This window comes from Patagioenas fasciata, chromosome 3, assembly GCF_037038585.1.
Source record: "Patagioenas fasciata isolate bPatFas1 chromosome 3, bPatFas1.hap1, whole genome shotgun sequence".
NCBI lineage: Eukaryota > Metazoa > Chordata > Aves > Columbiformes > Columbidae > Patagioenas > Patagioenas fasciata.
In genome coordinates this window covers 77,137,006-77,164,837 of record NC_092522.1, presented here as the reverse complement: position 1 = coordinate 77,164,837, position 27,832 = coordinate 77,137,006, and the positions used below count along the sequence as shown (strand labels likewise).

At 40.5% G+C, this 27,832-nt stretch overlaps 2 protein-coding genes across 5 annotated transcripts in view; one reads left to right on the top strand and one right to left on the bottom strand.

Annotated features, from left to right (window-relative positions):
* Nucleotides 1–334: 334 nt before the first annotated feature.
* MFSD4B (major facilitator superfamily domain containing 4B) lies at nucleotides 335–9,575 on the top strand. The gene is made up of 4 exons (XM_065835328.2): nucleotides 335–637; nucleotides 758–926; nucleotides 2,547–2,663; nucleotides 4,835–9,575. The coding sequence occupies exons 1-4, from the start codon at nucleotides 350–352 to the stop codon at nucleotides 6,076–6,078; spliced, it is 1,818 nt and encodes a 605-aa protein (XP_065691400.2). The 5' UTR covers nucleotides 335–349; the 3' UTR covers nucleotides 6,079–9,575.
* Nucleotides 9,576–9,790: 215 nt separating this feature from the next.
* REV3L (REV3 like, DNA directed polymerase zeta catalytic subunit) overlaps nucleotides 9,791–27,832 on the bottom strand; it is a 118,771-nt gene continuing 100,729 nt past the window's right edge. For 3 of the 4 annotated variants that reach the window (XM_071806633.1, XM_065833633.2, XM_071806634.1), the window contains 13 exons: nucleotides 26,349–26,467; nucleotides 25,616–25,734; nucleotides 24,484–24,625; nucleotides 21,326–21,570; nucleotides 20,224–20,332; nucleotides 19,118–19,324; nucleotides 18,357–18,466; nucleotides 18,027–18,141; nucleotides 16,189–16,326; nucleotides 15,155–15,345; nucleotides 14,046–14,292; nucleotides 12,905–13,114; nucleotides 9,791–10,945 (listed from right to left, as the gene is read on the bottom strand). In XM_071806633.1, coding sequence (XP_071662734.1) covers nucleotides 10,805–10,945; nucleotides 12,905–13,114; nucleotides 14,046–14,292; nucleotides 15,155–15,345; nucleotides 16,189–16,326; nucleotides 18,027–18,141; nucleotides 18,357–18,466; nucleotides 19,118–19,324; nucleotides 20,224–20,332; nucleotides 21,326–21,570; nucleotides 24,484–24,625; nucleotides 25,616–25,734; nucleotides 26,349–26,467 — 2,093 coding nt within the window. In that variant the 3' untranslated portion in view covers nucleotides 9,791–10,804. Of the gene's footprint in view, nucleotides 10,946–12,904; nucleotides 13,115–14,045; nucleotides 14,293–15,154; nucleotides 15,346–16,188; nucleotides 16,327–18,026; nucleotides 18,142–18,356; nucleotides 18,467–19,117; nucleotides 19,325–20,223; nucleotides 20,333–21,325; nucleotides 21,571–22,850; nucleotides 23,075–24,483; nucleotides 24,626–25,615; nucleotides 25,735–26,348; nucleotides 26,468–27,832 lie in introns of those variants that run through there. The other variant, XM_071806635.1, reaches the window with a different exon arrangement.

Genomic DNA, 27,832 nt, shown 5'->3' with positions numbered 1-27,832 from the left:
TTGGTGAAGTGAGGCTGCAGAGAAGCACTGCACTCCAGGCCTGGCGCTGTCTGCTCAAGGCGCAGCTTCTGGCCTTATATGGTGTGTTCTCCTGAGATCTTTCTTCTCGAAGGTAGGCTGGGTGCACAACTCCGAAAAGGGGATCTGAAATAATTAGGATGTCTTAGCTTTAAAACTTGATTGTTACAGTTTTTTGTTGAGTGAGGCCTGTGTATAATGCCGTTTCTAGTTTCATGTGAGCACTTTTAATTAATCGGCTCATCACTGCAGGGCGCGGAGATGCGAGCGGCCCCGGCACAACGGTTCAGAAAAGGACACACCGGCCGCTAACGGACGCGGAGGCCGCGTCATGTTCCGCGCGGGCCACGGCTGTGGGCGGGGCGTCGCCCGCCGCCATGCGCGGGGGCGGGGCCGCGTTCCGTCCCCGCAGGCCGCAGAGGCCGTTGGTGCCATGGCGGACGCCGAGCGGAAGAAGCACGTTCGCTTCGCCGCTCCGGCCGCCGGGCCGGGGCTCCCCGCCGCGCCGCGCCCCGACGTGGCCGTCGTCGGCGGCAGCCGGCGGTGCAGCCGGGGCGGGGAGGGCGCCGCGCTGCGCTGGTGCATCTCCGTGGCGCTGTGCGCGGCTTTCCTGGGGCTGGTGAGCGCGGGGGGCGGGCGGCCGGGCGGTCACCGCACCTGCGGCCCCTTCTCCGCCGGTCGGGGCCGCGAACCGCCGCCGGCGGGCGAGGCCACCCACGCCCTCTAATATGCGTTGCAGGGGATGAGCATCGCGGTGCTGGGACCCACCTTCCCGAACTTGGCCGCCAACGTGCACAAGAACGTCAGCGACATCTACTACATCTTCGTGGGCCGGTCCCTGGGCTACCTGGGTGGGTCGGTGCTCGGCGGGCTGCTCTTCGACTGCATGAACGCCCGGCTCCTGCTCGGTGAGTGCCCGCCCGCCCCGCACTGAGCTATCGCCGGGGCCGCGGGGGCAGCCGAGAACGCCGGGCACCGTCCGCTCCTTGTGCAGCCGGCGGCGGACGCGGCGCGGTTACCCAGCGCTGTCGGGAGGTGCGAACCGGGGGCTGCGGTGCGGGAGCTGCTGCTGCGTGTTGCTGAGAAAGCGCCGCGCTTGTGCCGCCGCTCGGTATCGCGATATCGCGTGTGGTTGGTTTCCTGACGCCGCAGTGTGTGCGGGCATTGGTGTTGGGCGGCGTTGTTGCCCGGGGGTTGGGGCTGCCGGGTGTGCTCTGGTGCGGCCTCACCTGGAGCACTGTGTGCAGTTCTGGGCGCCACAGGATAAAAGGGATATAAAGCTACTGGAGAGTGTCCAAAGGAGGGCTACAAAGTCGGTAAAGGGTTTGTAGGGGAAGACGTATGAGGAGCAGCTGAAGTAATTTAGTTTGTTCAGCCTGGAGAAGAGGAGACTGAGAGGAGACCTCATGGCAGCTACAGCTTCCTCACAAGGGCAGGAGGAAGAGTAGGCACCAGTCGCTTATCTTTAGTGACCAATGACAGAACCCAAGGGAATGGCAGGAAGATGTGCTGGGGAGGTTTAGGTTGGACATTAGGAAAAGGTTCTTCACCCAGAGGGTGGTGGAGCCCTGGAACAGGCTCCCCAGGGAGGTGTCGTGGCCCCAAGCCTGACAGTGTTCAGGAAGAGACTGGACAACGTCCTCAGACACATGGTGTGAACTGTGGGGCTGTCCTGTGCAGGGGCAGGAGTTGGACTCAATGATCCTTGTGGGTCCCTTCCAACTCAGGACATTCTGTGATTCTATGGTAACTGGTGTTGAACTCACAGAACCTTTTTTTGGGTTGACTGAAAGGTGTCTTTGGTTTGGACACACAAAGTACAGTTGTTTGTTTGTTTGTTTTTTTTCCCTTCATATCAAGTGATATGGTTAGTATAGATCCTGTCGGAACATTCAGGCTTCTATATGATGTCACTCTATGAAACACATGAACAAAACGGGAAGCTGTGTTTAGGTTTCGTTTACACACAGCGGAAACCTCCTGCAGTCACACTTCTGTAGGGGGAGAGTTGTCAAACTCTTCTCTTACTTAAAGCACAATAGAAACATTCATTTTCTTATACTGGACAAAAGAACTGAGGGGCCTTAATCAAATTATGACTTATTTAAAGTAGAGAAACATTAAATACCAGCTGTCATGGTGGAAACTTGACTTGGTGTAGTTTTACCTCGTGTTCAAAAACACACTTGACATCTTTTGTAGTAAAGTAACATTTCTAGATCAGAAGTTTGCAGAAGGCACTGAAATAGCACCTGTAAGTCAAAAGTTTGCAGAAGACGACGTAGTGTTCCAGCAGCAGGTGCTGCTCCCTTTGCAAATAAAGCTTTAGCAAAACAAGTTTTCCTACAGCGTTGAACCTTCTGGCTACTTCTGCTCACCATGAATTGACGTAGTCAGGTTATATCACCTATTAGGATTATCTGTAACTTTAATAATAATGAATTAATTTCTGTTTCTTGGTTTGCTGTATTTTTAGTGGAAACTGTAGTATCTGGGTTTTGTTTTTGTTTTTTTTTTTTACTTTTCAGCATTATCCATGTTTGGAACAACGGTTGGTCTTTATGGGATACCCTGGTGTAAGAAATCCCTGCTGTTGACTGTCTTGATGTCAGTTATTGGAGCTTCCATGGGAATTCTAGACACAGGTAAGGGACCATGTGGTCTGACAGTTCCTTTGCTGAACTAAGTGGGAACTTCAAGCTCACCAAAACTGTTGCTGGAATTTCACGTGACACATCTTGAAACTAAAGATGGGAGCTGTTTTACCTGGCTGGGATTCTTGAATTATTCTGGTCCTGTGACTTTAGTGTTTGTGTCTCTGTAACTGGCCTTCCTGAAGGGGCCTGGTGGTTGGGAAGCTGCCGAAGACGAATACACATTTCAGTGGGCAATTACAGGCCTAAAGAAAGTGTCACATGCTCTCTAAATGGTGTTCTGTTTGAATCACTCATCTACAGGAAGCTGATGGGGTTACTGTGTTAGCTGGAGGTCAGTTACTCCTGAGCAAGTCCTGGTGTTTGAGAGATTCTGGCAGTTGCTGTGTTGGAGAGTTGCCTGCTTGGAGTTGGCCAGATGGCATTTGGGGTTTCACAGCAGACATTGACTGCCGTAGCTCACAGCACCATGGTATCTGTTTCCCTGAATTAAAGAATATTTGCTGCCCTTGGCCAGTCTTGCTTAGATGTTTGGGAAAACAAATTTATTCTATATGCACAACTGGGAGTTGGTGGCATGTGTATACTGCAGATAGCCTGGAAAAAAACCCTTCTTTTCCTGGAAAGCTGTTGGAAACCAGTTAGTAGAAGATGCTCCTTACTGGAGGAAGATGTGCTGGTGAAGTTGCAGAGCAAATGTCTACAGGTGCAGTTGGAAAGGTCAGTTACACCGGAAGTATGAAAGAGAAACTTCCACAGAAATGAGTTCACCGGGCATGACTTAGACAGGAGGAGTTTGTTTTGGCTGCTGCACTTTGGATTAGGTGGTGAGGCCACAGTAAGAGACCTTGAACATGCTCAGGGATGGGAGGGTAATGCTGGTGCACTTGCAGATGGGGACCAGGAAACAGCAAAAAATCCACTAGTGGTGCGGAGTGTTCTGCTGTGGCTGTAGAAGCTGATGGGGAAGCTGCAACAGGCGGCCACTCGCCTGTCACCTCTTCAGTGACACGCCAGTGTTGTGCCGACTTCCCTGCCTTACTGAGGGGGAGCCTGCGATTACTTATTAGCCAGCGGGGCCCGACTGAGTCTGGTTGAGCAGCTTTGGGACAGGCTTATTTCTGAGCAAGACCTGGCTAATGAATCAGCCCAGCTATCCAAACAGCTGTAGCAGCACCCCAGCTCTGTTAGCACTGGAGAGAGCGTGATGTGGGATCCAGTACTGAAAAAAGATGGTTTTGCATGGTGCAGGTTATGCTAAATAACCTGAGCGCAGAGGTGTATTTGTTGCCTCCGGTAGGATTGTTATACATGGCACATGGTTTAAAAATTCTTCATGTGGGAAAATCATGTCGGCTTATTGTAAAAATATCTTCAGTAGGTGGGTGTGCTGCTTGGAAGGCAGACCCTTGAGGAAGGGAGACTTCCCAGCAGGAGAAACTAGGAGCAAGGCAGCAGAGTGGAAGAGAATTAATGTGGAAGAGTGTTAGTGCTGCGTGACAAGGGTTGCTGCACTGTAGCGCAGGAATTTCATTATTGTTCTTTATTTTCCTGCATTCTTCTCAGGGACTACTTCAAAATGTCTCTCTGAGATGTTGTTTTCTAGCATTGTTGTTGGTCTGAGGGTGGTGTAGTTTGGTCTCTGCAGCTGTTTTATTGTAAACCTTTCAGCTCCTGGAAAATAATTTGAGCGCAGTTGGGGTAGTCCCAGCCCATCAAAAGCAACTGGTTCTTGCTGTGCCCTGGCACGTTGTTTAATGAGACCTCTGATTCTGTGCATTGTGCATTGTTGCTTTTAAAACGTACAGAAAAGAGAAGCAGTCAAATTTGCTTTTTTGAAAAAAGGCTGAAAAATGCTGCAAATTGTCGAGTAGGGTAATTATGTACGGCCATTGTTGCTGGATTAAGTCAGTGTGTGGCTCTTCATTCTGACTGCTGTGAATACCTCCTAAAGCTCAAGTCATCGCGTGGCTTGAAGGTGCTTGCAGGCAGAATTTCGGTTAACTACAATTTTGCACATTGTATTTGCTAAACCTGGTATTATTGCAAATTGAATTAATAGTACAAGCTACGGTTTGGTTTCATCATTTGGTTCTTGTTTTTCCTAAGCAATATCTGATTTCAGGCTAAAATGACTGATACCTCCTCTCTCCGATCCACAGGTGGCAACGTACTGGCACTGAACACCTGGGGAGCGGAGGCTGGGCCACACCTGCAGGCCTTACACTTCAGCTTTGCTGTCGGTGCGTTTGTGGCTCCCATCCTGGCTAAAATGGCCTTGGGAGGCTCCGAATCAAAAGACCTTGCAGCAGCTGAAAAGACAAACCAGTCTGTTGTGAGGTCTGTGCCGACAGCATCAGCTGCATCAACTGTGTCGGCACTGAGACACCATCTTGGTGCGGATTTTTTGTGGTCTTATGTTGTCATAGGGACCTATCTTCTGTTTGTTTCTTTCTTCTTTTTTATTTTGTATTCAAAGGGCAGCTCAGCTCGAGACAAATCAAAGGCTTCTTTGCAGAAGAGCATGTTTGCCAAATACCACTATGCCCTTGTTCTTCTCCTTTTCTTATTCTTCCTCTGCTACGTGGGAGCGGAGGTCACTTACGGCTCTTACATATTTACTTATGCAAAGGTCTTTGCGGAGATGAAAGAAAACGAAGCGGCTGCTTTGAATTCCGTCTTCTGGGGCGCGTTTGCCGCTTGCAGAGGAGTGGCGATATTCTGTGCCACTTGCTTGTACCCTGGCACCATGATCCTGCTGAGCCTCGCGGGCTCTGCTGTCTCCTCGTCCTGCTTGGCCGCCTTCGCGAGGCACCCAGCCTCCCTCTGGGTGGGAACCACCATGTACGGAGCGTCGATGGCCACCATCTTTCCCAGTGGCATCGCCTGGATAGAACAGTACACGGTCGTGCAAGGGAAGGTGGCGTCTCTCTTTGTGATCGGCGCTGCGCTGGGCGAGATGTGCATTCCTGCCATGGTGGGCTATCTCCAGGGCAGGTTTCACCACGTCCCGGTGCTCATGTACGCTGCCCTGGGGACTTCTGCTGTGACAGTTCTGCTCTTCCCTCTGATGTACAAGTTGGCCAGGTCTCCCGGTGAGAGCGACTTGAAAGAACTGACTGAGAACGAGGACCGGAAAGCTTTGTTGTCGAACTCGGGGCTTAATGAGGATGAAGAGGATGAGGAGGATGTGGGACAGTGGAACGAAGCAGACTTTGAGGTAATAGAAATGAATGACACGCTGAGAAACTCTGTGATAGAGACCTCCCGTAAGATACCAGGGGACTCTCCAGCCAAAGTCCCTCTCCAGCCCCATCTGGATGATGCATTGAGCCATTCTCCAGGGGCTGCTGGTGGCTCCCCCGGGAGAAAAAACGTGAGTGTTGACCGGGAGAAGAATGACTAAAGTAAACGCTGACTTTGCGTTATTTTTAAGGGAAATGCAATTGAATTGTAGCCGTTCTTGTAAAGTGATTCGAGGATCCTTTTATAGTGGCGCAGAGCTCAGCGTGTTCATTTCTGTTTGTCCGGCCCTTTCTCCCCGTTTCAGTCTGCAGGATGTGCTTCGGAGCAGGGAAGGTCCCCGGTGATGTGAATGGGGTAATGTGATAAAATGTACAGATTGCATTGAAAATGTTAAAAGACGAGGCATGCATTTAATATATGTTGTAATAAGAACTAACTAGGAAAGAAGGGGGTGCACAGACCACTCGTTTTTTTGGGGTGGGTGAAGGGTGCAGTGCCACGGCGCTTGGTCACAGAATGTTCTCAGAGGAGAGAAATCTGTTCCCTGTGCTGCTGAACTTTCTTACCTTTTGAAAGAGGGATGTTTCTACTGCGTTTAAAGTTTGTGTGTGATGTAAGCCAGGAAATAAGTGAAATTTTGAGTGATTGATAACTGACAGCTGTAAATCAGATATTGGCAAACTATAATTTCCTGGTTCTGTTGCTAAGATGAGGAAAAAAATAAAGATTAATATTTAGGAGTGGACCCATGCTTTTGTGTCAGTTAAAAGCGGTTTACAGGAAGGGGGACAAAACGAGTCATATGAATCAGCTGTAACGCATAGCTCTGATTTACTAGTTAAACAGTGATGATAAATCTAAAGAGTCTCAAGTACTTGTGATTGTATTTGTGATTTTAATTACTGCACTACCATGAAAGTCAAGAAATGTATGAAGAAGATAATACCATATGTTAAATAATCTGTTTAAATATGATTTTGGCATAGGGCTGTGGTATTTTTAAGCCAGTTGTTCAAATTAAGGTTATAACAACTTGTCTGGCTTCCTGTGCCAAGACTTTAACGTAATGATGTGTTGAAATGAAAGTGTGAACATGAGAGGGAATGGTGGATGAGACGGTCCTTTCAGGTTGTACGTTATGATCTCCTGCCCCGTACCATTTGGATTTTGTTTCTCCGGGTGGTGACTTAGAGGCTCTGCCCAGCGGAGCAGCAAGACCTGGGAAGGACCAGTCACACCAGTGAGCCCTCCCCAGTAAGAGCAAAAAAAGCAGCACCTCATGACAAAATCGGACTCTGGAACAGGAGTCTCGTAATTTGTCTACCTGAAACTCCACAGTGTAGGTGAAGTTTTTTTTTTTTAAAGCTGTGTGATCAGAATGTGCTTGTTTGGGGTTTTTTACTTTGCACTTTTTAATTAGTATTTTTCTTGCTAAGAAGTTTAACTAATTAGCAGAAGAGCTCTAGATGTAACATAGCACAGAATCTTAGATGTTCAGTGTGTTTTCAGGTCTGTTTTTGTTCCCTTTCTTGTCCTCTGAGTGTGCAACCTAGAACCTCGTGGCTTTTTCCTTCTGAGCAGTTAGTAAGAAGCAGGAATCTGCTTGTAGTGAAAATGGTGGGGTTTTTTTCCTTTTTTTTATTTTGCACCTTGGCATGTTGAAGGGTCTTCCTCTGCCGTTAGCACATAAATGCCATTGTGGGTTTGCCTGACTCCCTTTTTTCTTTGTGTGTATGTGCATTTCTGTGGCAACTTTTCCAGTGCAATGCATGAACCTGCACTTTAAAACATGGCCTTGTTTCACTTGCTACGCAAGGCTTCTTCTCTTTGCTCAAAGTCATGCTAAATGCTTTTAAATATCAGGCCAAATCCTGTTCTGGGTGCCTGTGACAGCATTTTTAGGGCCACAGGTGTCAAGTTAATTCTGTGGCACCTTCCCCTGTACCTGCAGCCCATGGGCTTTGAGGGTGATGTAAAAACATTTCCCTCATGTTGCCAGATGAAAATTCATTTAAGAAGAACACCTGGCAACCAGGAAGTTTAAAAACAATTCTCCAATTGATATGCTAATTTTTGGTATGAAATTCCAGATTGGAATGTCCTGCATGTAAGATTGTTCTCAGGGATAGTTTATGCATCTTGCATAATCAAGTACTAAAAAAAACCCACCAAACCATCCCACCAAAAAAAACCACCACCGAACAACAAAATGAAATTAAAGCTGCATTATGAGATATCCTGTAACCTCTTTGAACCATCTCTACTTTTTGCTTTTAAATATATATATATATATATCTCTCTATATATATCTACACGCACCACTTTGTTGTTTCTGACTAATGCCTTCCCAACAAAAAATCTTTGTTTTCCATGGTATCTTTACGTTTATTTTATTTTTATTTTATTTTTACTGTCTCTATTGATTCATCTGTGAGTCATTTGAATTTATTCTCATTTTCCCCTTTAAAAGCCAGAGGCCAGTGTAGTAGGAAGGGAGCAGCAGCTTGCTTGGGATGCCAAGGGAGGAGCAGCCTTTTACCAAAAGTAACAGATTCCAAAAAGCAGCAGCAGGAAGACAGAATGGATCTCCCACAGTTACCTTGCATGATACTGTGTAGAATCGTGTGAGTGATGTGTAGAGGCCCTTGCCTGGATGATGTCTAAATTTTATATCAGCAAGTACTTAGAGCCTTCAGTGTTTAATTCTGGCCTCATGAAAGGAATGTACTTGTAGAACTTGTTCTCCTTGTCCCCTAAAATTGTGCACTTAATAGCGGGGGCTGCCCTTTAATGAAAATAAACTATTTGAAGCAATTAAAACAGATCTAGGCCATTTCCAATGACAAGTCCAGCTTACAGCAGTTCTAGACATCTTGATGTTCAAGGCTGTAGCTTTCCTAGTTCTTGGATTTTGGTGTTCCTCAAGGCTTGTTTTTAAACAAGGAACATTAGTTTTGACATGTTTAAATTGCTTCGGCGTAGTTAAAGTGCAGATCTATTTACAGTGCAGCTCTAGTTACAGTGCTTTTTAAGTTGCAGATCCTCCAGAAAGCTTAAACACTTAACCAGACATGTTGCAGGTTGAAATTGCTTAAGGTGAACTGTAGGACTTGTTGATGCCAGAAAAGTCATCTCTGTGTTGAGGCCAGGAGCTGTGCCTCATGGATTAGATATCTGCATTTAATGAGAATCCTGGTTTTGTCCCTAAAACCAGGAACAGGTTGAAGATGAGCTCTTGCTCATTCACTCCAGGGTTAAAGGCAACCTCCTGCAGGTAACTGTCATTTAGTATTTTTCTTTATCCCTGAAGCGCTGCCCAAGGCTGGATTGTACCCCTAGCACGACCCCTTTCCCCTGCAGTTGCACTTTTCTTCTGTACATGACCAATGCTGGAATGCAAGAGTAGGCCAAGTTTTGTGCCTTGATTTTATTTTTTGTTTGTTTGTTTTAGTTACTTTGCATAAGAGCACATTGCAATCTGTGGATGTTCTATTATATCTCTTAGAGTTTTTATTCTGCTTGGTGTGGGTTTTCATTGTACTTGATAATGTGAAATTTAACAGAGTGACTTGTATCTTGAATGTAATGAGTTCTGAAGTGGAGAAGGCACTCAGGTTCCTTGATGCAAATAAAGTTTTGTTCTATTTTTCAAAGCTACTCTGGACTTGTAAATGTAAAACATACTCCTGTTTTGATTAATGGAAAACTGGAAATGTTTGACTTCCTGAGCTTTCAGGTCCCAAAGCTGGAAACTCAATTGTGGATCCTTCGCTCTCACTCGAGGAGTCTTGTTTATTCCATCACTATTTGTGTGCCAAACGAGGGAAACAAATGTCTGCAATAGAGGTGAGATATAACAAAAATGCATAGAATTTTTACCATATCATTTTATTCAACTTTAATATGGTTTCCATTATTAACTTCTAAAACAAAATGATTTCCAGTTTAGAAAACAATGCACTGACCACATAATTCCTTTTCCATTTTATACAGTTATACAAATATTCTAAATACACATTTTGTCAAGATGGTGGCAAATAAGATTTAACTGTACAGTACATAAGGAAAGAAAATATTTTAAGCATATTTAGAAGCAATAGAAATGTCTATACAAAACAAGCAAAAATGGAATAAAATTTTATATTTAAAGTATTGCAACAGTCCCACAGGTTTGTAACAAAAATGTCTTTGCACAGTTCCTCACAATGCCCCATTAATAGCTAAAGCAAGACAGCAATTTTTAGAAAATGATGTTTCAAAATGCTACACATGATACTACTGCTTGCACAGTCTCATCAAAATAACAATCTACTTGGAATCAAGCAAAACTGAGGAGGAGATATACCAACTGACTTTAAAATTATCTGTATAAAAGTCATTGCACATTATTTTACTCAGTTGTTTGAAAAGTAAAAAAGTGTATTTACAAAATATTTCGCAGACAAAATTATAAAGTGAATGGATAATATATAAGTAACACGTCTTGATACTGACAGTTCAAGAACACACACTAATGGTTTTATCGATTCAAGAGGTTTTCAGTGCTCCTTCCTCCAGGAAGTAAACTTGACTTCTACTTTGAAATGGATTTACAAGATGTTACACGCAGCTATTTCAACATCAGCATTATAAAACAGTATGTTAGAAACATGAAAGAAGAAATTTGTACATCTTAAAAAGTGAGCTATTCATAGATCAACAAATGTATTTTTTTTTTAATTTAGTTAGGATCAGCGTTCATTATTCTTCAGATAATCAACCCAACAGTTAAAATGGAAATCCCGGACTAGATGAGACTTGAAAAAGCACCATGCACAATAGTCTTAGTGTGGTAAACACTGAAAACAAAAAAAGAATAGCACCTGGAATCCTGTAACACAGATCATTTAAAACTGGTCGAGCAGCTGGCGAAGATACGGTGCCTTTGACAGTTCTCTGCTGACTCTGGACAGCTTGAAGAGTACTGGGCAGTTGAGGGAGACACACGGGATCTGTTGATCAAAGCAGCCTGTACAGTTCTTGCATATCTAGATCACAAATAAAAAGGCAAACCAGATTATTTTAAACTCAACACAGACAACCAGACATCACTTGGGACTACCAAGTCCTCAATGTTGTATCAGCAGAAGAGGCACAGCTCTGCCAGCACTGAGGTCTTCCCAACATGGCAGGATCCAGAGCAGCTCCATTCCAGCAGCCCCTCTTGGCCAGGACCCACTTGTATGTGGCGCCTCAGAGGACACCAAGTCCTCTGACCTGCAACTGTGACCCACAGGGACAGGAGTTAAATGGTTTGTTACCACCAGGGGAACCTCAGAAATAAGTCTACCCCAGTTCTTTTGAAAGGCTGTGGCTGGTGTTGATGCGAGGGACCACACTAAGTGGTACCCGAGAGACCTTCACACTCGAGTTTGTGTAGAGGAAAAGTCTATGGCCTTAATCCAAGGCACATAATTTTAAGTGCATTTTAAAATAATGTATGATTCAGTGTTATATCAGTTTTCTGCTGGCTCCAGCATGTTTATAATCTAGAAGGGCCAAGAATTGAAGCTGTGAAGGATATACCATGTTTCCCTGAAAAGAAGCCCCCCCCCGACTTTTGAGGATGCTTGAAATAGAAGGCCTACTCCAAAAATAAGCCCTAGTTACAGTTCATTTAAAAAGTCAATGTAAATAGTGTCTAGGCAACTATACATGTAAAATTAAAAGTAAAATTAATTGGCAATAGAATGCAGCAGGATAGATAGAGTTATGATGAAGTTCCAGAAGATGATGACATGACCGTATTTTGCTCATGAATATTGGTAAATGTAGATTGTTGTACATGGAAAAATAAGACATTCCCTGAAAATAAGCCCTAACGCATCTTTTGGAGCAAAAATTAATGTAAGAACCTGTCTTATTTTCAGGGAAATGGGGTATATGTCTTCACATTAAAATAAGACAGATGCTCTAACAGAGAGTTCGAGTCACCAAACACTGACCCGAAGGGGATCCCAGGCCCTGTTGCAGGGACAAGAGAGAATGTTCTGATCAAACCCACTGATCCTTCCATGGGGCTGGAGCAATTGGCAAGTTCTGATTTACTCCAGAACAAAAGCAACGGAAAAGGGTCAGAGCACCACAGGAAAATTCCAGAACATGCATCACTGTTCCTTTACTGCCATTTACAATGCAGATCAGAGCAAATATTGCAAAATACAGCAAGAAACAGAAGTGCACATTTCAGTAATGCAATATTTATGAATAGTGAATTATAACAGTTTTCTAGCAACAGAGCCCCATGGGAACCTATCAAATCAGTGTCTAGACTACAGGAACATTTATATTCCTGCAATTCAGACAAGTCAAAATGGTTTATGTGCTAGCGCTAAAAATCAATTTTAACAAAACTATTTATTAATTATAAAATTCAACAGCATGAAAATTAGGTGAAGCTAAGCGTATGTTTCTGCAAGGGGAGGCATTGTGATTTGCTGTAATATATTTGAGCACAGCTAGCTACCGTCTTAATTGACTTCTAGCTCAAGGGGAAAAAAAACAGTTTGGAAAATTCCTATGGAGAGAAAAGGTAACAAGAAAACCACCAAGCTAAAACACATCCACATTATACATATAAATAAATATATATATGTATTTTTTACTAGAATATCATCAGTTATTTTAATACAAAAAAGGTGAATCTTTCATACTCTTACAACTCTGCACCACCGCCATTATAAAAAGGCACCTACAAACAATGGAAAATACTCTGAAGAAAAGCAGCTTCTGTTCTGATCCCCTCCTTTGCCTTTGGTTTTATGCAAAGCCGAGGAGAGTACAAATGCTGGGATGCCTTCAACAGCAAAGGGAAAAGCAAACAAGCCATAACACGTTTAACACCTGGATTGTACTTCTCATTTCTGTTGAGGGTATTCAGTAACACACTGCTTTGAAATTTCAGCCTCTGTTTGGCTGACAGACATCTGACAATGCTTTAATCGTACCTTGACCAGCTGCTCCTGCTTACGCTCCAGCTCTCGGATTTCTTGGTTGAGAATCACTGCCACATGTTGTGGCTGGCTTCTGCATTTATTACAGATCCCATGCTGGGTCAGTTCGTCACATACGGGACAGTGTAAGGTCGTGAAATACTGGGAGATTGTGCCTTTGCGTCCTTCTAGCTCACTGCGGGCAGCTGAGGCAGCTTTTTGAATCTGTTAAAAAAAATAACTAAGAGGTAGTGAACTTTCAAGAGAGTAGCTTGCCTTATTCCTAGATGAGCCTATTTTTTAAAAGGAATATGAAAGTGCAACACAGCCTGCAGGCCAGGGGTTCATACACAAATAACTACCATTGATCACATCACTCTGAAGAGCGTGGCACTTGCCCTGAAGTGATGCACTGACCAGAGCCCACCCACACTTATTTCACAGGAAAGCTCACCAGGAAAGGGAGAGTAACTGAAGAAATCCTCAGTCACACGCTTAGATTCCCAATCTGCAGTGGGAAACATGATGTACTTCTATGTTGCTGAAGTCTACACTAAGCAGAGGAACCCAACTAGACCAATAGACTGTCCTTTCACTGTCCCTTTTTGTCAGGGGAATCACAAACGAAAATCCAGCTATTTAACACTTCTCTTCCTGCACCTCAATGACTTCTGTAATTTTTAGGAAAGTCAGTTTTGGATATAAAGGGTTTAAAATTTCTGGTGATATAGATATTTTTTTTTTTAAAATGTTCCTGCTGCTGGGGCATTACCAGATTTTCTGTAAAGAGGAAAGATCTTCAGAACCTCTTGGAAAAACAGGAGTTCCAGCATCTACTATAGAGAGATTTAAAAGGCAGAACGCCAAATAGATGCATATACAAGTACTGCTAAAAATATACAGTTATGGCAAAATATTCTTTTAAGCTAAGGAAGGGGTCAGAAAATAGAAGATGACAGATGCACAGAACACCTGGCAGAAAAAAACTGAATTGCTAAGTGAAAAGTAAAAACAACCATGCAGAAGATCTAAGAATCAGGTCTGCATGTTTGGGCATCAAAATAACCTTTGCTGTTGCCTGATTCCACTAAAAGTCATAATAAAACCAAACACTGAGTAGACACACTGTGTTTGTACTTCGTTTTCAAACACTTACCCGTGGCAACTCATGGTACCAGCTGAAGACGTCTATGCCGATCAGGGAGAAGACCCTGGCCAGCGGGGGCAGGATCTGTTTGGTGATATAGTAGGTCGCATTCAGTCTCAGATTGGGATCCTGCAGGACTTCCATGGGCCGCCTCACCAGCTGTATCAGGGGCAGGCCGGGCATGCCATATACAATGACGTAGGGCACTCGCTCCCCAACTCGTGGTTCAGAGCGACGGTCATAGGCAAACATTCTCCTGTTTAAAACAGATTTTATAAATGCCTAGTTATTTCATTTGCTGGTAAACTTCCCCATCTGGTTATGTTAGTAGCTCTCCAGACAACTGAAGTTAGTGACCATTATGAAGCACAGTACTGAGTAGTTTCATTTTTAATTTGTCTCATGATCAGACCCAAATTTTAGAACTTCAAACATGAGTCCTAAATATACATGTTCTGTTTCAGGTCACTTGGATTTCAATGCAGGTTGCTTTCCAGCTACCCCTTCCTTAAAGAAATATCTTAATTAAGAGCAGCCGGGGTACTAAAAAGAGCTTAAGTACCCGCAAAACAAAGGACAATTCACTTTGAAGCAGGTATCAATCCAGGACTTGAATTTTATTTTACCTGAAAAGCACAGCTTTATTTGAAGATGATCTTTTATATTAAGCAAGGTGGCAAAATGTGCCAGCTCACACTATCTATGACTAATGAACAGTATTAACAAGACGAAATATTACCTTTAAGGTAACAAAACCTACAAATTATGCCTGGTAATGTATTTCACAGCCCTGAGAGACATCGCGATAACAATTTTTAACATATTTAATATCTGTGATCGATGGGCAACCTTGGAGAGTCAAGCCCTTGTACAAAACACAAAGTACAAGTAACAGTGGTGAATGCAGTGTCCTGACATGAGACGTTACTCTTGACCAGGACTATGAAACTGCTTTCTAGGACTATCTGATCCTTGTCCTCTCTTCACACACGGAAGAAAGCCAGAGCCAACTGCTGCAACAATATCTGAAGGAGACATCTCACTGGTACCCATAACTTGTCAGTACAAAGGTCAAGAGAAAAAGTATCTATGATCAGCACTTCTTAATCTCTCATTACCTGGTGATTTCCAGGGCTGGTACACAGGATCCAGGTCTGTAAGCTGAGCTCCCCCTGTACTCTTTTGCAAAGATGAAGTCTTGCATGCTGGCTTTTCCTTCTAGTAACTTCATGCATTGATTCTGAACGTACTGTTTGATCTGACTTATGTCCCGTGTCTCAAATAGCAGCTTGATAGAACACTCAAGTATCTTTATAACCAAAGGAGAAAGGTAAGAAAAACATGTATGTTTAACTCAAAAAAAATTAATTCCAAATAATTCAGTAAATTATATGGAAGTATTAATACACTGCTTAGAAAAAAGTATCAGTTATGAACCAGAATGTTAATACGATGACAGGTTCCATTCTTTTCCACTCAAAGACATTCCTAAGCAGATTACTGGACAACTTCTTCCCCAGTTCAGCACATCTTTCATGACATCCATACTCTGGCACTAAGAGCATTTCAGCAATTACAGAGGCTTTCCAGAGTATGAGAGAAGATGTTTTTTCCTGTCATCTAAAATGTTTTGCCATGACTTTCTGAACCACCTCAGCAAATCTTCCTAAAAGTAGTTACCTTTCTTACTGGCATAAATTTGTTTTGACTTAATTAAGAACAAGAGCCTCTTCTTTTTAACTCCCTAATACACAGCTTAAACCAGCAAGGAAGTTTATTTTCAATGAATTCTTAGCTAAACTAGATTCATGTAAGTAAGCTACTTAGCAGACAACATCAGTGTGCCTCACTCATCTTGGAGTAATACTGAGTTCCAGTTAAAGTGAACTGGATCAAGAACAGTCTTCTAGAGAACTTACATGGGACTGAGGGCTTTTTATGGGACTTTTAGGGGCTGAAAAACAGTAGTTAAGATGGAAAATGCAAGGCCTTGAAATGCTGTGAAAGGTCTTCTATTTATCTTTCAAATGGTTCATACCATAAAACCAGATGCTCGGACAACTCACAAGGACTAGAAACTCTGAGAAAGGACAAATATACAGTAAAATAACAGAGCACTCTAAGTTCAGGAAGAAATGCATGAGTATTTTACCTTGGAAACAGCAGGACAGGAGTCCCTTCGGACTGTCTCTATGCCTTTAGCATCAAATACTGGGTCCTTCTGGTCCAGTGTTTCATACATGTAACCCACGTACCTCTTTTTAGTTTGCAGGACACATGGCAAATAGACCTGGAATGTTTAGAAAAAGACAGCCCTGTCTGGCATGTGTTGCAAAAATAAGGTCACTCTTAAAACAGAGGGGTTCCTAAGGAATACTTTGCTTTTTGTTTGTTTTTTTAAATCATTAAAGCCAATAAATTAGATCAAAGACTGTTAAAGCATGGCTGAGGAAGCTGGGATTCATTGGTGTTCCATTCTTGAATAATTTTATATTTCATCTACCTGTAAAGCCTAAGCAGCGTGAAGCTCAGATGAAAAGTAACACACAGTATAATTTGTTTTGAGTACACTTTTCTGAATTGCATCTGTCAGCATTGTCAATATATTATTTCTTTCTTAAAAAGACAACAACTTCATTCTAAACAACAGAGAAGAAAATGTTCCCAGCAAAAGCAGTGGCTTTGAACTTTCTATTTTCAAACGTCATCTAATTATGAGGTGCCTAAAATCAGTCAGTACCTTGATTTGGGGAAAACATACTTTTTAAATGCCTGTGCTTGGAGAACAGTTTCCCTGTGAATGGATTTTTAGGGTCATGGTCTCCTTTGTTTTCTCCACACTCTTATTTCATTCTGGATTGTGTCAGTATTCCTTGACCAGTTTTAAAGGAGTGGGGAACAATCTCTTCCAAATATTACTAGGATAACACCACATCTTCCTGGCTCTCACAGAAGAGAGAGCAACAAGTTGAGGTTGCCTCAGGCTGAAGAAGCTCCTGCACATGAGCGTCCCTCTTCTTGAGCAGATGCTCCGGCTTCAAGGCATTTTCCTCTTTCTGTGCAAAGAAGCTCCTCTAGGAGTGTAGCAATATTTTGACCCATAGGTGAATAAGGGCACTTGAAGCGAAGCACTTGGACATCTCAAGGATATCCTTGCACCTAGTATTTTTTTCTAGCTAATTACTTCTTCAGCTTAATGACACAGAATTGCCTCAAAGTGGGAAGGGTTCCCCAACAAGGGAAAGTTGCCGTGCCTTCCACAGGTACCCTGACTTTTCTTGTTAATATTTTTTCTACTGTATTTTCTGTGAAAAGTGGCAATTTGCTTATAAATTTGGATCGAATCTGTTGAGTCAGGCATGTACTCAGAGAGTATCTAGAGCACCTGAACTGATTGCTAATGACTTTCAAATGATAAGCTTCCACCAAAATTAGTATCACATTACCTTGCTTTTCTATAAAAAGCTTATTGTCATTAGTACTCCTTCCAAAAGCCTACTGAGTGGACATTTATAATTTCTCTTTTCATATGTACATGGATCACATGGACATATCATGAAGTGTGCTAAGGCTGGCTGAAGAATAATATCAGGCTTGTAATTAATGCACTGGAATCACTTTAAGGGATGGTGCACATTTTCTTCAACAAGTTGCACGGTGGTTTGATTGTATGCACATAATACAAAACTGAGGGAGACATTCCCAAAAAATGGATGAGACAGGAATTTCAAACTGCCTGGTGCTGCCAGTGCAAGAGGCCAGCAGGCATCCTGATGTGATAGGAGGACTATTTCTTTTTGTTCATGCTGCAGTGCTCCTCTGACAAGGCCTCCGAGGCATTAAGGAGCTTGCAACAGGAACAGTACAGCACACAACTGTTCAACTGTTGTATATCCTTATGCTATGTTCATGACCAGAAAAGCCTTTTCACTTTTTCAGGATAACAATGTTTTCACCCAACACACTTGAAGCAAACTATTTTCCTTTTACCTTTTCAAACTTCAGTTTAACAGGTTTGGGGTTTGTTGCTGTTACAGCTTCAGCAATTTCTTGACCAATCTTAAAAGACTGCTCCTTCGTGGCTCCTTTCAAGAGTACAAACATGCTACAAGAAATCAGACACAGGACATAAGTGCAAATCTGTTAAAAATAGTTCCTGATTATTTACTTTGCATATTTTGCAAGATAGTAAGCTACATCCCAAAGAGGGCCCGCATACTCTTTTCAGTATCATAAATTCCCCTTGTTGAGACAAAAGAAAAATAGATCTACAAAGAACAAATGATTTTAAAACATTGTAAGAAGTAGACCATTAATTACCTGTCAGTATCACCATACACAACGTGAGCACCCCATTTTTTTGTATCGTTTACGAGTTTTATAGCACGTTCCAATGTTTCTCTGGCTTTGTGGACAATGCTATCCCCAACCTGCAAAGTTAAAGATAAATTGAAAATCAGTATTCTACTGCTAACCCAAATACTAGCTCTTAGTAAACCTTGCTTGATCTGTTTATGAAAATTGCTATATTGAGCCCATATATCTTATTTCATGGTTCAAATGCATATAATAAATTAAACGGTTGCTAACATTACCCCAAAACATCAAGAATTAAAGGAAGAGTGATCAAAAATTATTAAGAATTAAAATAAAGGAAAACTTCATTTAAACTTCTTTAGGCATATTAAAAATGTAAGGAGCAAGACAACATCACTTAGGATTAATTTCCCTACTTTTTGGATTCTGCCGATTCCTCCTTTTAGGAAAACTATGAAACAGCCACAATGTTTCATTTTATTTCTACTATTAGAACTGTAATCCAATCTACCTCTGGAGAGAGTTCTACAAAAATGCCAACTCCAAATGCTCTTTCATGGGAAGAAGAAAACCAACCTTTTTTTTTTTTTTTTTTTAAAAATTAAAAAAGGATCACAAATCCCAAGTTGCTGATTTTCAGTACTACAAATAAAAACAGCTTTTATGAATGTATTTAGATTAAATATGTTTCAAATAATAATACTGTGTTATCTGACTATACTTTATTAATAGTGTCTTTTCCACAGTTTTTCTGCAACCCTTACCTCACTGCATGGCATTCTTCCAGAAAAATTAGCAGCAGTATAACCAAATGTAAAATTAGCTATATATTTAAGACCCAACTGACGAGCTTCAAGCATTCGAGTTATAGCCTTGTCATGCTTATAAGCCTTCATTGACTGTTTCACCATTATCCTAGTCTTCAAGATTTCTTCTAGCATTCTTGGCAGCACACCCTTTCTTACTGAAGGCTGCCATAAAAGGAACAAAGAAAAAATTACGTTAAAAAGCCCAATCTAAACGGTTAGGAGTAAAAGCAAAACCCAGAACGGTTAGATAATCACTGTTAAGAAGACAAAGTAACTTGCAAGATGCCCTAGGCACCAACGGTTTGGCTCTTTCCACAAATATTACAAGCAACCTAAGACTACAGTCAAAGCTCTTGAGGGCAGGGTAAATAGCTTTTTGTTCTTTGTTTTCATCAGCCTTGCTAATGCAATGTTTAGATAACCTTAATAATGAAAATGAGACTTCAATATTTAACTGTTAATTCTCAAAATGAAAAATGCTAAAGGAATATTTTATTTTTAAAATTCTGGAAATATTCTTTACTTAAAGCTTTTTGTTTTACATTATATTTAATGTATAGTAATGTATACTTCTGCTAGTGATTGGTTAATTATTTGTAAGAGTTCCAGCCCATATTAATTCATTACAAATCAGCCAGCAGTACAAATAAATTAAAATGAGAACAATGAAAATCCCCAGCTTGCTTTCTATCTCCCAAACCATGACTCTTTTTCTAGGAAAGCATTCTGCTATACAGGCAGGAGAAGAATGAAGAATTACATACAGATAATTACTGTTTGATCCCCAAACTGCACAAGTAAAATACAGTTTAATTATAGATCAAATAAGCCTTCACTATAAATGAAAGCATAAAGATGACATTTTATTTCCTGAACTGCCAGAAGTTCAGCACTCTGACAAATAATAAAAAAACAAAACACTGGGAAATGAGAGACTGCACCTCCCCGCTTCTGTCTGCTCTTAATGCAGCAAAATATAAACTACAGTATCAATTTGATCTTAAGCTACTCAGCCAAGAGGAAGTGAAAAAATGCCCGTCACAGAGCACTAATATCATTACCTTGACAAAAGCTACTCCACTGGGTGACACTGTGATATCGTGCCTAATTTGATAAAGTAAGTCAGGAGGTACTCTGAGAGATGTACAGCCAAATTTGAATGCATCGTATCTAATAAAGAGAAAAATTAAATATTAAGTAAATTCATTTATTTACAGCCAAATCAAGCAAAAGCATCAACTCACGTTAAAATACTGACAATGCCAGAAAGGACAGAATCATAATCATAATTTCAGGTATAAACAAACATACTATCATTTATAATTTCTTAGTTACATGCAAAACGCTCTAGGAATAAAGTAGAAAATAGCTAAATTCCAACACATACATAATTTATCACTTCTGTTCTGTGTTAAGGCATTGTTTCCAAATACTGAGGTAGTGGAAGCATGTACTCATACTGTTATCCTCTATGGAAACCATGCATGTTTACCAAGTAACACATTGCATATATTTTCTTCCTACAAATTCAGAATTTCAATTCAGAAACTTCAAAAATCTCATGGTGACATCTAGCAACCATTGCATGCATCTTCCTGTTATTCCAAATATTGTTTTACAGAGGTAATTATAATGAGCAATGAGATTTTTTTTGCCAATTAACAGAATCACTGTTAAACTCAATAAGAGACGCTACACAGAATAGCTTGTATCTTTTAATTTTGAATAGTTAAGACCAGAGGGAATGACAACTGTTAAAAGAATACAACAACAATTTATTAATATACAGTGGAATAATACTAGTCCAGTTTGACTTATTCTAAAGGAATATTAAAAACTAGCATCACCACAATAACAGAACAGGCACATATGAAGCATGGTTTTTTGTGGTTTTGTTTGTTTGTTTTTTGAAACAGAATGGATTCCAATTCTGTACTTAATTAAAACTACATATTGATGTGTGCATGTTTATGTGTCTGTGTATGTATGCACACATGTACACACCCACATGGTAGATCTTTATCATCTCTGCTGTGTACCAGAACATGGTACTATTCCCACATGCCCATTGTTTCCAATGACAACCAAGGCTTATCAGTACTTTAGAAAAGATGCCAAAGTCGCTATGGAATCAAAGTCAGAGAGAAAAGAATAACAACTTACTTTCCTAAGTTTTCAACATGTCCCAGGCAGGTTGAATAACAGTAGTTGTATGCTATCACAATGGAAGGATATAATGACTGGAAATCCAAGACAAGAACAGCATTGCTGTAGAAGCGGGATTCTGGCTCCATTATTAAGGGAACACATTGTAGGGCTTTCATCTGAGCTCGCTGCTGGACACTGGGTGTCACAGCAATATAATTCATTGGCTTTGCAATACGCAGCATCATAGACTCCACACGATACTGCAAAACAGTTTGGATATAATCATTATAATTTCAAAAATGCAGAATAAGCATGAGTGCACTAAAACTATGTGAATATGCACTTATGTTTCCTGAATTTAAAGTAGGGACAACTAGTTTTCCAAAATAAATAGCTATACTCTTACTTTTATTGTATATTTTCTGTCACACTTTTCCATGTGTCTCCTCATCATTTAGCCCTAATCATCAAAAATCAAATACTTCTAATTTTTAGCTTTGGAAAAAATAAACATCCAGCTCAGGTTAAAAAAATATATATCCAAAACGCTGCAACAACATACATGCTACAGCCATGCTACAGTCAGTGAACAAGCATTTGCTAAACTGTATTTTTGTTAGACTTGCAAAACATTGAAGAAAACAAAGCATAACACACAGTTGATGACCATTTTCCATTGGAATCCGCAAGTAATTCGATTTCAACATTTGGGAAAACAAAGCAATGACATGCGTATTGTGTAAGCTGATAATTGTGCCTCCAAGCTTTTGACCGTGAGAAGTAACTAGAATGTACTTGGCAGCAAGAGAACCAAGGGAAGAAACTACATCAGCCCATTTCAGAAGTCTGCTGCTTTGCATTGGGTATGAAGCTTCTTCCCGACGACACGACAAGTAGTACACAAGCATAAAATAATTAGAAGTTTAAGAACTTCCACCTTGTTCAGTACCTCACAAAATGTCATATGCGGAGGCAGCAACATGAGAAAAAAACAGCCCTATTTATTTATGTATTATTCAATGCTTTAAAAGCACTAATAACCAGGTATTCACTGTATCCGTTCACGGTAAAAAACCACAAAATAGCTGAAAATTACATACATGGGTGGTAAAGGACTGAAAATCCCCAAATATCAAAAGAACAATCCTACATAATCCTAAAATACTGTGCTTTGTGAGCAACTAAATCACTATTCAAAAGCCCTCTGCCTGATGCACTCCATATTCAATCATTGCACTGAATGGGTTAGGTGTAATTTCTTTAACTTTGATGTTATAAAAGAACGTACAGAATCAGCTTTAACAAGACCGCACCACCTTACAAACAGGTTAGGGTTTGAAAGTTTTGCAACAGCACAAGTTGCTGCTCTCTTGCACTAATTGAGCACTAATTTGTGTCTGAGTCTGCCAAGAGCTAGGTAGGTTGTTTTTTTTACTAGTTTTCAGCAAGTTCTTCAGTCACCGGACCCATACTCCTTACGTCTATGACCATCTCCTCTTTGTTTAGTCTACTATGGAATACTCAAGACAGATTAACAAAAGAAAAACGTCCCCTTTAAAACAGGTCTTGTAAAACTTAATAAGATATTTAAAAATATGAAAAAAAATAATTTAAAATATCTGGAATGTCTTAGTACTATTCCATTTAAATATCTTTTTCAACTAAGGAGAAAAGAAGTACCTGCATAAAAGTAGTAATGATTCCTTTGAGTCGAAAAAAATATTTGAGGTGACTGGGAATTGTGGCAAATGCCATTTTTGTGATCTATAAAGTTTTAAAGGAAACAAAACATACATGCACAGAAGGAAAGAGAAAAGAACAGTCAGGATAGAAAACGCAGCATGTGTCTGTTGCTCACTCCCACTCGCAGCCATTTGAGAAAAATGACAGGCAGAACAGTCTTTGTGGGCTGCAATCACCACAGTTTAAGCATATCTGAGTTGGCAGTGTGCCAGTCCCACCCTCCCTGTCCCTAACTGAGCATCTCTCTTCCCTTGATCTGACGGCAGTACTTTTCTGATAACACGGTGAGCCACATCAGGGAGCTAAACTAGCAAATACCTATTGAAAGCCACCACAGTTCTGCTGCCAGTGTCACCCCCTCCCCAAAATATAGGGCCACTACCAGGAAGACTGACAAGAACCTGCACTGGGTCAAGAGATGACACAGGCAGCTGAAGTCAAAGGGAAAAAGGTGGCGACATTTTAAGAACGGGTTGGGGATTGGACTAGATGATCTTTTGAGGTCCCTTCCAATCCCTAACATTCTGTGATTCTGTGAACTGCAGCTTCAGACACTCCCATTTCTGCTTCGCTTAAGGCAAAGCTGGTCTGCTTAGGACATTATTTTGTAAGTCGTCTTTTTGTCCACAGAAGTTGGCAAAGTAATCAATCCTGGTCAGCTCAGCTAAACGTCTATTAAACCAGAAAGATGGTAGGAAGAAAGATGACAAGAGAAAAGCAGACACACGAGTAAGAGTAGTTGCCTCATTTCAGCTGCTGTTCATGGCTCAGGAGAAGCCATGAAAACAGTCTCGTCAGTCCAGTCACTCAGAATCTAGGCAAGGAAAGCCTCTGGTATTACTGGAGACTGCTGGAGTCTCAAAGAAAGACTAGTATTAAATCTCACTCTGTCCTGCTCCCTTTTCCTCTGATGCTAGTATCAAAATAACAGAACCACATACATCTTGCATGAGACGTGTACTTAATAAGGCCAGTGCCCTCCCTGGCTTATCATCAAATCTCACCCAGAGGTCTGTTTCACAGGAAATGTCACTTAGAACGTATTTGATGCAGCTTTGTCTGCCCTGGAAGAACAGAATCTCGTCTTTCTAAAAAACACTCAATTGTATTTCTTAATGTTTTTAAAAGCATTCATTTTCAGACTTATCTAAGTATGAAAAATACCAGCTCAAAGAGAAAACTTACTGCTCCCAAAGTCAGAAGAAGAGAATCACTGGTATGATTACATTTGGGACACCCTATTTTCAACAGCTATTTTTAATCTCTCGGACTAACCATTACTGCTTCTGAATTCCCTTTATGTTTCAATTTCATGTTATGCAAAACAGTTTTCTGTCAGTACATGTACTGACTGAAAAGATACTGAAGAACTAAAACATTTTGTAAAGGCTATTTTGCTTTCGTGAAGTATAAGGAAAACTAAATCTTACCTGGGAGCCTCTTGTTAACACATGTAAGAACTGAATGCCAAAAAGTCTCGCCATTTCACTTGTTCTGTCAATCAAATCCAGTCTGTCTAACAACTGGAGATTCCCACGGACCCGGCTAACATAATGATCCACCATTTTCCATCTGTGAAAGTGAACGCCTTGTTATAAGCAATCAGGAGAGTGCTGCTCTTTCTACTAAAACAAATTGTATTTTTATCATAGCTTGTTACAAGCCAGCAAATAAAATTTCCCCAGGACATTTTTCATACAGATCTTTCAAAAATGTGGCACAAATAAGCACACACATATGCTAAAGATATACACAGAGATGTGTTATGGCAAGCTACTTAAGGCACATCTCAATGACATACTATATCCTGTTTTCCTTACTGCTCTAAAGGTTACTGAAACAGAAAGTAGAGTTATTTTTAATTTGTTTACATGGCTTTCTAACCAAGTGCAGTTTTGTGGAAACATCCTTCTGTATTAAGAATATCTCCACTGAATACAAATTTAAAATTTCAGCACTAAACCAAGTTTCGACCTACCTGAAAAGTATTTAACTCTCACAGAAATTATATGTATGTCACAAATGACGTTCAGAGTAGTACTGAGTTTTATGAATTGTTCATATCACACAATACCAAATCACTCCAAGAGTGAAGCCCAGTGCAATACATGCCATACAAAGTTATTTTTAAGCAGCTACAGTTACCATCTCAACATCTCACATGCTATTTTTAAGTCTAGCTTGGTTGATACGCACTGTGAGGTAAATCAGAAACCTGACAGTTCAATAAAAGTCCTTCTGAAGAATAGTATATGCAAAATAAAGACTTTAGAGAACTTCAAAATAGTACATCTACTCAGGTACGTTGAAACTGTAACTGAAAATTTGTTTTTGTGTAACTTAAACAGAAAAATACACAAAGATGAAATACTGAGGGTTCAACTACACAACAGAACACAACAGAACAGCAGAGTAAGCTCATGCTGCTGCATACAGACTGTTCTGGTACCTGAGCTAAATTGATTATTTCCTCCTGTATTGATTTTAGCTTATACCTATCCCATATTAAGAACATGGCCTTAAAATAACTAACTAACTAACTAAATATTAGTAGATCATTACCTGTAGACATCTGCCTTATTATCAAACCAATCAGAGAGAACTCGAAAAGTAAATAAAGGAAAACGTTGATGAAGAACATGAAAGCCCACATTTTCAAAAGTGTAATTCATTAGATTCACCTAGAAAAACACAGAGGATGTGTTAACTTGGATGACTATCTTTCATAGTTAAATAAATCTCTTTTAAAAAACTGTAACAACTAAATTTATTAACTTTTTGTTAGCATTCTTTGTTAAAAAGGTAAACATTTATACTTAGAAGCCCCTAATTATTTACAAGTCAGGAAAGAATATCCTCATCAATCGAAAAGAATATGCAGAATTACATAGATCACAAAGATCAGGTCTAAATTTGTTCAGAACAAGATTTGTAAAGACTGAACCATTAAATGTAGGGTCATAAACAGCAAAATAATGAATAAGTCTGACAGCATAAAGTAAGTTTGAGTATTTAATTTAATAAAAGCAGCACACTAGACAAATAGCTAAAACAGGTAAGTTGTTCTCAAAATGCACAAAGGAATATCATTAAGAAATACAACTGAAAGATAAAGACTTCAGCATTTTACGGTTTTGCAATATGCAAAACCCATTCTCACAAGGTGGCAGACTGCTCTATTTGCAAAGGTGTACAAAGAAAGAGCAAAAAGTTACATGTTACATGAAATTTTCCAAGTCTACAGTAACAAAAAAACCCCAGTAAGTCAAATACATTAACCTTTTAAAAACTTTACCTCATGTCTCATCATTCTCCAAATATTTAAGATAATTCGCCCAACAATATGTATTTCACTCATTGTATCTGATCCATATTCATCCAGCTCAGCTGCAAATCTGTTCTCTTTCTTTTCATCTGAAGACATTAAAAGAGAATATATTTAGACAAGCTATAGGACCGTCAAGACCACATCAAGTTATGACTCTTCCAATCTGAGCTCTCTAGAAAAATAAGAATTCATAAAGGCTGTTACGGATTGCATAAGGTTATTTATTTACCAGTCTTCCACACAATCTCTAAATAAAACTCCCCCAGGTTTTTCTGCTCTTGCACGTCCCTCTGAAGGTTAACTCTTTCTTTGGCTTCACTGAAATGGCGTCCATAGCGAATATATCGGTTAAGCAAAGCTGAACGTTACCTGAGAGCTCGCTACACACACATTAATGCACTGCAGGGTGATTTCTGCCCTAAAGAGTTTATAACTCAAGGCTTTACTTGTAATGATCTTACATAGTTGGAACCAGGTCATGGGAGAGAAAACTCAGCACCTTTCATACAGTAAAAGCAAACCCACTGCAGTGGGAGCGGGTAGACATGAGTTCTGGATAGCGCAGAGACAGAAGGAAATAGGAAGGAACAAATGCAGAGGCAGAAGTAGCATTCTAAATGTTTTTGTAGGACAGCCGCGACTACAATACAGGAATGATACCCTCCTTTGCAATCCTTGTTGTGTGTTTTTTTGTTTTTGTGTTGTTTTTTTTTTTTTTTTTCCCATGCTTTGAAATACTACAACACAAGAGAAGACAGTCTTTTTAGTATAGGTTTCTTCAAACTGTCTTTTTTTAGGCTACAGTTTTGGCACTCTTTCCTGAGTTTACCTCATTATTTTTAAAATGTACAACATGGTTTAAAATTCAATATGAAAACACACTACTATTTGATCCTCTGGTCTTGTTCCTTCTTACTAGTTTAATGGAAGAGACGGTACTTGGAGGCAATTTTCCCTTAATATAAATCCATACCCCTTTTTCAATCGTTGTGTACTCTGCCACTACTCATCAGATATCTCTGTGACCTTACTAATAAAAAGCAGAACATTTTGGACAGAGCGTAGACATGTGGCTGCACAACATTTTGCAATAATGATCAGAGCTGAGCAATTAGTTCCTCAAACAGCCATGACGCACATTTATTCTCGAAGACAGAAGTAAAAATTGCCTGAAATTCTGCAGAACTGCTGTGAAACATAATACAGACTAACCTTGTACACTGATCTTTCAAATCTGTATCATGTCAATCAAAATATGGTTAAGAAAACCTACTTGTCATTTAATGACCTTATCAATAAATCACAGAGCCTTGACAAAATTTAACAGAACTTTCATACACTTTATGAAAATGCATACCCTCTTTTTAACCTCCTTATTGTTTCAGACTTTTAAGGAAGAAAAATAGCAATTTCTCTTTTCATGTCTGGATGCAAAGAAAGTCCCACATGCA